This window comes from Oncorhynchus tshawytscha, linkage group LG30 (assembly GCF_018296145.1).
Source record: "Oncorhynchus tshawytscha isolate Ot180627B linkage group LG30, Otsh_v2.0, whole genome shotgun sequence".
NCBI classification, from domain to species: Eukaryota; Metazoa; Chordata; class Actinopteri; order Salmoniformes; family Salmonidae; genus Oncorhynchus; species Oncorhynchus tshawytscha.
The window spans coordinates 1,744,912-1,754,940 of NC_056458.1; the positions used below are offsets into that span (position 1 = coordinate 1,744,912).

The 10,029-nt window shown below is 41.7% G+C and overlaps 1 protein-coding gene across 1 annotated transcript; it reads left to right on the forward strand.

Annotated features, from left to right (window-relative positions):
* Positions 1-1,417: 1,417 nt before the first annotated feature.
* Positions 1,418-9,618, forward strand: LOC112228158 (claudin-like protein ZF-A89). The gene is made up of 2 exons (XM_024393282.2): positions 1,418-2,060; positions 8,857-9,618. Exons 1-2 carry the CDS (start codon positions 1,585-1,587, stop codon positions 9,485-9,487), a joined length of 1,107 nt encoding a protein of 368 aa, XP_024249050.2. The 5' UTR covers positions 1,418-1,584; the 3' UTR covers positions 9,488-9,618.
* Positions 9,619-10,029: the final 411 nt, after the last annotated feature.

Genomic DNA, 10,029 nt, shown 5'->3' on the forward strand with positions numbered 1-10,029 from the left:
CACAATGCAAACAATTTGGGATTTTCAACACATTAATGTTTCTTATAAAAAGAAGAAGTGATGCAGTCAGTCTCTCCTCAACTCTTAGCCAATAGAGACTGGCACTCATAGTATTTATATCAGCCCTCTGATTATAATTAAGAGCAAAAAATGACGCTCTTTTTCTGGGACAGCTGCAGCTTAATTAACTAGATCTTTCCTTGCCGCACTGGACCACACGACTAGACAATAATCAAGATTAGACAAAACTAGGTCCCCAAGAAAGTAGTCCTCTCTGTTTACATCACATACACTATCAAGCATTTCACACATATTATTTAGATACTGACTGTTAGCACTTGGTGGCCTATAGCAACATCCAAAAGCAAAGGCTTTAGATGTGCCAAGTTAACCTGCAACCACAACACTTCAATAACACTTGACATAAGATCTTCTCTAAGCATTACAGGGATATGGCTCTGAATATATACAGCAACTCATCCCCCATAAGCATTTCTGTCTCTTCTATAAATGTTATATTATTGTATTGCTATTGATGCATCATCAAATTAATTATCTAAGTGAGTCTCAGAAATGGCTAATATATGAATGTTATCTGATGTTAGCAAGTTATTGATTCCATTAACCTTATTCACAATGCTACATATATTAATATGGGCTATTTTCAGCCCTTTCCTGGGTAGCTATCAGAGATGGACATACTATTGAAAAGAGCAGGGCCACAGAGGGTGGCCCCTCCCTCAGTGGCTGCTCAAGCACCCTCCTCACTGGCTCAGGCAGCGCCTCCTGGAGAGAGCGAGAGCGAGAGATTAGAGGTCTCCTCAGGTTCCAAAAGTTGGAGCCCGGAACTAAACTAAACGGACCCAAGGACATTCAGACCCAAATCCGAATGGACCCAATCATTTAGACAATTTTAAGGGGACCCAGACCCAAACGGACTCTGGAACAATAAAAACCGAACCCGAATGGACCTGAGGAGAACCCGACTTAGACCCGACAAATTATTTATATATACGTACACTAGATGACTGATTGGGGGCTCTATGTTGAAGCCAACGTGCCTCTGTCTTGGCACTCCCTCACCATTGTAAATATATTTGGGAATCTACAAACGTTTATTTCTAATTTGTTTTGCCACATGTATTATATTACAGACACCTTAATTGCATACTTTAAATTATATTACGTGAGCAAAACATACAAATAAATACAAATATTTCCTTTTCTCCCCAGTAAAACAAAATAAATACTTAAATACATGTCATTACAAACTTGAAACATTTAATTGAAATACTGTAGAAGTGAAGACCTTTAAGAGAGATAGAACGAGAGAAACCTGATTTCAAGCCCGGCCCTTCCCCTCCCTCCCTCCCGAAGGGGGAGGTCAGAAAAACCTGTTCTCCTGGTAGTCCTTCCCCACTTGGGACTCAGACCTAGAGCAGCACACACAGAAACACAACCACCCACTGTATTCAGATTAGACTGAGAGAAGACAAATATCCTCTACATCACACAGAAAGGAAGACAAAGGGCTGTCCAGTTTCACTCAGACCCACAGACAAACCAACGCCAACCGGATCTAAGATGGTGTCGGCTGGGCTACAGATGCTGGGCACTGCCCTTGGGATCATAGGCTGGATTGGGACCATCATTGTTTGTGCCATGCCCATGTGGAGGGTCACCGCCTTCATCGGCAGTAACATAGTCACCTCGCAGACCTCCTGGGAGGGTATCTGGATGAGCTGCGTGGTCCAGAGCACGGGCCAGATGCAGTGTAAGGTCTACGACTCCATGCTGGCCTTGAGTTCTGACCTACAGGCCGCCAGAGCTCTGACCATCATTGCCATCCTCGCCGGCATTATTGCCATTCTGCTGGCCGTAGCCGGGGGCAAGTGCACTAACTGTGTGGATAACGAGGCGTCCAAGGCTAAAGTGGGTGTGGCATCCGGGGTGGTGTTCATCATTGCCGGAGTTCTGTGCCTGATCCCTGTCTGCTGGACGGCCCACAGCATCATCCAGGACTTCTACAACCCGCTCCTGGTAAGCGCTCAGAAGAGGGAGCTGGGGGGGGCGCTCTACGTGGGCTGGGGGGCCGCTGCCCTGCTGCTGATTGGAGGGGGTTTGCTCTGCTGCAACTGCCCCAAGAAGGATGAGGGTTCCTACACCGCCAAGTACAACAAGGCTCCTCGCTCCGAGACCTCAGCAACGTCCACTGGAAAGGACTTTGTCTGAGTGAGGAAGAGAGAGAAGAGAGGGAGGGAGTGAAGAAAGGAAGATATGTCTGTTTGCCATGAGAGACTGTCTGATCTAGCTGTGTATATGTGTATTCTGAGTCACTATGGTGCTTCTGTATTACAAAGGTTTGAGGACGATATTTATTGGTGATGAGCGAAGAAAAGAACCACAGTGACTAAAGATTCCATGTAACTTAACATTGAAAGAGAATCACTCCCAAAGAGGAACTGAATTCCTTTAAACCATCCCCATGTAGTCTGCAGTTTTGTGTGTTTTGTATGTATTTTTGTGTAAATATGTGTGTGTGTGCCTTTACACCTTTTGGCAGTGTGTTTTGTTAATTGTTTTATCCCAGCCATGTTTGTTACAGGTGTACATTATTATTTATACATGTTATTGTTAAAGGGATACTTTGGGATTTTGGCAATGAGGCCCTTTATCTACCTCCCCAAATTCATATGAACTTGTCTCTGCGTGTGATTTGAAGGAAGTTGCTAACTAGTGCTAGTGCAATTGCTAACTAGATTTAGCGCAATGACTGAAAGAATATGAGTATCTGATAGCATGCGAGCAGATACACACAGACTTCCATTAATTGTGCTAACACTAGTTGTTATTGGCTGTGGAAGCCTCTAACTTCCTTCATACTGTACACACAGAGACAGAAAATGGTATCTTTGATTTCATCTGACTCTGGATAAAGTAGATTTAAGGGCTAAAGATAAAGTTTCCCTTTAATATTTTAATTTGTATTAATCTTTTTTTAAAACACGTATGAGTTACAGTAAATGGTTTTGAAACTAAATAAATATTTTTCAAATGAATTTGATTTTTTCATTCATCAACACCACATTCAACATGAAAACTTATTTTAGCACTATTTCTATTAGATACATGTAACTGGCAAGTAAATATTCAACTATGCCCGAAAAACAACATACACCTCCTTTTGCCCTCAGAACAGCCTCAATTCGTCATGGCATGGACTCTACAAGGTGTCAAAAGCATTCCACAGGGATGCTGGCCCATGTTGACTCTAATGCTTCCCACAGTTGTGTCAAGTTGGGTGGATGTACTTTGTGTGGTGGACCATTTTTGATACACAAGAGAAACCGTTGAGCATGAAAAACACAGCAGCGTTGCAGTTCTTGACACACCCAAACCAGTGTGCCCGGCACCTACCTCATACCTCGTTCAAAGGCACTTAAATATTTTGTCTTGCCAATTCACTCTCTGATTGGCACACATACACAATCCATGTCTCAATTGCCTCAAGGCTTTAAAAATCCTTATTTAACCTGTTTCCTCCCCTTCATTTATACTGATTGAAGTGGATTTAACGAGTGCCATCAATAAAGGATCATAGCGTTCACCTGGATTCACCTGGTCAGTCTACAGTATGCCATGGAGCATGTACCCTCAGTGTATTTCTCAGGTATTCTTCTTTCGACGTACTATCTAAATGACTGGCTATAAGTCATAACCTAAGGGAAGTTGCTTTGCGTGCATCAACTAACGTACATTATTTCCCTAGTCAAATAGCAGAGCAGGATCTTTGGGAACCATTTTGTACAAAGCCTGAAGAATATGAAACTCACTCCAACCCATTAGTATTGATCTTGAATTGAAATTGTTTGGAATATTCAAGATTACCCAACCAGTGTTTTGTAGTTTTGTCTTTTTGATATATACTATTTTTCCTCCATGCACCTGGAAATACCATAGTGTGTGTGAAGTACTCTTTTTTTGTGAACAAAGCCTGTTTGCAATACAATAGAACTTGAGAAGGATCCATTGTCTTGACTCACCCATCAGGTCTAGGTGTGGCACAGCAAAGGAGTATGAGATCACGTGGTACTGATAGTTCCAAACTCATTCTTTGTTCAAATAGGGAGCTTTAACTGCGAACAGGACAAGGGGTTGGGGTTGTATTTGAATAAGTACAACACTGCATGTAATGGTCGGATAAAAAAACTGTCTACAGAGTCTACATTGAAATGCCAGGTGATGTTTGAGACAGAGAGAGAGAGATGGGTTGAGTGGAGTCAATTGTAATGAATATGTGACTACAACCGGTGTATTTTTAGCAGAGTAAAAGTGAGTGTGCCAGTCCTATTCTCAGACTGCAAAAGTGAATTGGCACTAAAATCCGTAAGAGTCTATTGACGCACCGGTGCATCAATCTAAGTAACATAATAAAAGAATCCCCATCAAAATCTGTCAATTTAAGCTAGAGATAATAATTATTTTTCTGTTAATTGGCTGCATCTCAATCCAACACATTCGCCTATGTCAGCCTTCCGCATCTGCCTTGGAAGGTGGGCGAGCTACAGCTGTGTTTGTCAGACCATGAGATATCCCGAAAACGTTTGTAGTGCCCGAAAGGTTTGACCTACAAAACTAATATGACCACTCTATGGAAAGGGGAGACTCTCAACCCCCACAAGTGTCAGGTAACACATACAAACAAATTAAAGTATGGAGGTAGTTTTGTGCCAAGTTAAATATGTGTCAAATATATATATATACATATATGTACATTTCCTGAGCTTTCTTTTATCTCCTAGATTTAGAACAGACACTTTGAAACCTTATTCCTTATGATTTATTTTTTGACTGTCTTTTTTGCCATTTATGAATGTGTCATTCAATGCGTTTCTAAGGGCTGTAGTAGTAAAGGCCAAAATCAATATTTTATCAAATCATTGTTTTATATGTTTTTTTGATACCTAAAGCGGTACTAAAATTCTAACTGAATTGATACATGGTATGACCATCTTTAAAAAATTCCATATGTTAGCTTAGCACTTAGTATATAGTTAGTAGGTCAAAAGTGCCCAGATGTCGTTCTAAATTTGCCAAAATGCAAAGTATAAAAGCAGTGGACGCTATTTCCGTGCCTATAAAGCCCATAATGCAATTCTTGAGAAAATGGGCGTGGCTTCACAATGTTTTCTGGTTTGATGAAATTGGCAGAAAATATGCAGCCAAAGTCCGGCGCGAGCAGATACAAATTCAATGCTTTAACTAATTATGACAAATGTTAAGGAATGTAATAAAGTAATGACTTTTCAAATAAGTTACATTGCACTTTATATTGGCTGACAATTTGTTAGCTATGCTATCCTTATGAACCGCATAGCATTACAGCAGTATGTACCGGTATGTTAGCTAGTTACCTAACATTAGTTGGCTACTAATATATTAACCTTACCAGGCAGTATATTAACCATATGCCATCTAACTAACTACCCAGCATTTATTGACTTGATTATTCACGTCAATTCTTAGCTAAGTGGTATAGTTGTTGTGTGTTCTCAATGGACATTGTTAATTCTGTCTATCTTCTCATCTGAGTGTGCCAGAGCACAGAATATCTGACGAATTTACAAACGCTCAACACCCTGTAGAATATAGCTGGTGTCAGTAAACGTTAGCAAAAAAAATAGTTATTCAATTGTTGCCAGCAGCACAGTTACAGTCATCAATGCTCTGGATAACATGAAAACAGCCTAACCAGCTCTGCTAGGGTGAGTAAAATTATCAGAGTGAGATGTTCTCTCATATGTGTCTGGAAATAGCTAGCACGCTAGCCAACGTTAACCAGTTAGCTTGGGTGCTTGACTGCTGTTGTGAGGTCAGAACCCTCTGATCAACCCTACTCCTTGGCCAGAGCGTCATTTGGACATTTTTCATGCCACTCTCCTCCTTTTGCCATTGGGTAGAGAGAAAGTGTACAGTTTTACAGCTAATTTCTTGCTATTCTACACATTTTGCCATGACTTATGCTACATTCAGGATATCTGAGTGAGAGTGACTAACAAAATCAAGACCCAGGGGCCCCCTGGGCATGCTCACTGTGTGCCCTGGCAGTATTCGACCATGATGACTACAAGTTTATATAATTGGCTAGACTAACAATCATTTTTTGTTGTTGTTGTTGCTGGCCCTCTAGGCAGAGTTCTTCTGTCCAGTGTCTGTGTTCTTTTGCCCATCTTAATCTTTTATTTTTATTGGCCAGTCTGAGATATGGCTTTTTCTTTGCAACTCGGCCTAGAAGGAAGCATCCTGGAGTTGCCTCTTCACTGTTGACATTGAGACTGGTGTTTTGCGGGTACTATTTAAGGAAGCTGCCAGTTGAGGACTTGTGAGGCGTCTGTTTCTCAAACTAGATACTCTGATGTACTTGTCCTTTTGCTCAGTTTTGCACCATGGCCTCCCACTCCTCTTTCGATTCTGGTTAGGGTCCGTTTGCAATGTTTTGTGAAGGGAGTAGTACACAGCGTTTACGAGATCTTCAGTTTCTTGGCAATTTCTCGCATGGAATAGCCTTCATTTCTCAGAACAAGAATAGACTGACGACACACCTACTCATTCAATGCTTTTTCTTTATTGTAGAATAATAGTGAAGACATTAAAACAATGAAATAGCACATATAGAATCATATAGTAACCACAAAAGTGTCAAACAAATCTAAATATATTTTAGATTTGAGATTCTTCAAAGTAGCCACCCTTGGCCTTGATGACAGCTTTGCACACTCTTGGCATTCTCTCAACCAGCTTCACCTGGAATGCTTTTCCAAAAAGTGTTGAAGGAGTATACAAATGTTCTGCTTTGACAATTTCTCAGATTGCACTCAATTCAATGTGATAAGGATGTACATCTGTCTGCTATAAAATGGTATATCTGTTCTCTAAATCAAACGGACACGATGTGACTGTCTTGAATACAAAGGGTGAACTGGTACAATTTCCCCCAACTCCTGGGTCAGTAACAGGGCTTTGGGTGACATGTAAGTTTGAATTGAACTTTAACTTTGAGGCAGAATTTAAATTACTTACGCTCCATTAGCTAGTCCTTCATCTGACCTAAATGTTTGGCATTAGTGAGACTGGTGCAGTGAGTGACTGTTGGCCATGTTCACTCAGTCACAGTTGTGACAGTGTTATGGTAGTCCTGGGGTACAGGCTTGGTGGTCCCTTGGGTTTGTTACAACTAACCCTGACCATTAGCTCGCTTACATTATAGCTATAATGTTAGCATTCCTAAATTAAATCATATCTATACACACTGGCTATAAACCTGTTTGAATCTTTAAAAAAGCAGGTGATGCCATTCCAAAAACAACTTACCTCAATCGTTTGTTTAATCAGATCAGAGTATCTCAGGGTCTAGCGTCTTTCATATGACGGTTGAGGACTTAGCATGTATACAGTGAGTCTGGTTCTAGCTTGTTCCTGATTGGAGATATTTAGTGTTACAACTATCCCCAGTTAGGACAGTGTAATCCCAAATGTATTTTTACTACCGGGGTGGCTGTCTCTCCCTGATGTGTAGATGTCCCTTCTAGAGTGTTTCCACTGTGCTTGATTGGAGCCAGGCCATATGGGGTCTTCACTAGTTTACAGCCACAAAGTAAAACCTCTCCTGTTTCTCTTAATATTTTTATAAATACCCCCACACATTTTTGGGATATAAAGCAACCCACTTCGACTTAGTGGAAGCCAGATGGTCAAAAAGCCAGCAAAGGCCCTTATCAGGATTGTGTAAAGTACAGGCAAACATGCTGTTATCAAATAATATAGGCCTTCCCAAAGAAATGTAGGCCTAGTATCCAAAATAAGAATGAAAACTCAAACAACCAAAGTCTCAAACATATGTTTATACTAGAAAATTGTTGCTTTGTATGTTTACTTTGCTTTTGAAAATCCTTGATTTTTCTACGGTTGCCTTATATAGGCCTATAAAGGTGGGAAGGGAAGAAAGGATGGGCGTATATGAAAAGTATTTTAACAGGGCCATATCCTAATTTGCACACATGGGAATGTGATTTTGGTTGTCAGATGTTAACTGGATAATCTACCAAGGAGGGGATTCGATTATCTAGCCCACGTTGCCCTGGTGGGAAGAGATTGCGTTTGTTTTCGGAACCGGGCTGCCACCCAGGCATGAGACAGGTGCCCCAATCTGGCCGATGACAAAACAAAAGTGACATGGTTAAGCACATGGAGTAATGAGGATTCTGTCATTTCACATGCAAAAGTGATTGCTTTTGATAAAACACTATCTGCCTTCCCAATGAAAACTAGTTTGAAAATCCAAACATATTTATTGTGAAAGACATTGTTGTAGGCTTATGTTCTGAACAATGCACCATGTTGCCAACATGACTGAGGGGTACAGATTACTGTCTGATTTGGAATGAGCGCTCCTCCCTCACTGCTTTCACCCAGTTCAAGTCACAAGCCATAGACTGGTGCACTGCGGGTCAGCTTAATCAAACTTCCTCAGTGGATACAACTGCCTGTGTTTAGCTGACATGCTTCCAATGAATGAGCTTGTACTATTAGCCTCACAGCTTGTATCAATGATGGTTAATTATGTAAGCTACCTTCCACAGGTGACCAACACTATAGGCAGACTGGGCAATTTATTATTTTTGGAGGGTGTGTAGCGGCCAATAAACATCAACAGGTGTTTTCAATTGGCTTAATTAATGACCACACCCTGGTAGGTGGGTATATAGGTTGGAGTCTGTAGCTTTACTATTTCAGCAAGTGGTCCCCCCTGCTAAACACTGGTCCTTTAGGTTTTATGTGAATCTTGGCTGACTACAGAGAGAAAGTTATGTCCTCCGCTGGTCTCCAGATTCTGGGCATCTTCCTGGCTATTATTGGTTGGCTAGGGGACATTGTCATCTGCGCGCTCCCCATGTGGAAGGTGACGGCTTTCATAGGCAACAACATCATGACTGCACAGACCTTCTGGGAAGGCCTGTGGATGAACTGCGTGCAGCAGAGCACAGGCCAGATGCAGTGTAAGGTTTACGACTCCTTGCTAGCTCTCCCCCCATACCTCCAGGCTGCCAGAGCTCTGGTGATCATCTCCATCCTTGTGGCCGTGATCGGCATCCTACTCTCCGTGGCCGGGGGGAAGTGTACCAACTGCATTGAGGACGAGGAGGCCAAGTCTAAGGTGGCCATCACATCCGGCGTGTTCTTCCTAGTCGCTGGCGTCCTCTGCCTGATCCCCGTGTCCTGGTGCGCCAACACTGTTATCAGGGACTTCTACAACCCGCTGCTCACTGATGTGCAGAGGAGAGAGCTGGGAGCTTCACTGTTCATCGGCTGGGCCTCTGCTGGCCTAATGCTCGTCGGGGGTGCGCTTCTCTGCTGCCAGTGCCCTCTGCGCGAAGCAAGGGGGTACTCTGCCAAATATTCCGCCCCCAATGGAGGGGCCTACATCTGACAAGATGAACACTTGTTTTACATGGCCGTGTTTGGTGCAGTACGAATGAATTAAGTTTTTCGATTCACTTCAGTGCACATGGACATTTGTCAAAAGGCAATTGTAATCCAATTTTGTATCTACTGTTTTTAGCTAACTGTTTTTATCTAACTCATTTAATAAAAATTGTAATTTGTTCTTGAATTGTAACATTTGGAATATTTTGTTTCAAGTAGGTGGGGTCTCATGGTAATAGACAAGGGTTTAACTTGATCACAATCTAGTCATGATCCCTTTAATCACCCCATTATTTAAGTAGGCAAACTAATATATGCCCTCCATGCTTGTTTGCTGTCTGCGTGAAAACACTTTAGGGCAAATTAATCAGATTTGACCATATAGACAAATCTCAAAGCCAGGAATCAGATTTGCAATTTACTTCAAACCACTTACGAAGGTGGTTTGAAATGTGGCTGAAAATATCTGATTCCATGTGCTTTTTGGCTGTTCAGACTGGAGAAAAAATAACAGATTCAAGACAGATATGCAGAAAAGTAGGACTT

Coding starts and splice junctions, on each gene's coding strand:
- LOC112228158 (XM_024393282.2), top strand. CDS start 1,585: ATGGTGTCGGCTGGGCTACAGATGCTGGGCACTGCCCTTGGGATCATA. Junction 2,061..8,856: donor GTAAGCGCTCAGAAGAGGGA/GCTGGGGGGGGC, acceptor GGCTGACTACAG/AGAGAAAGTTATGTCCTCCG.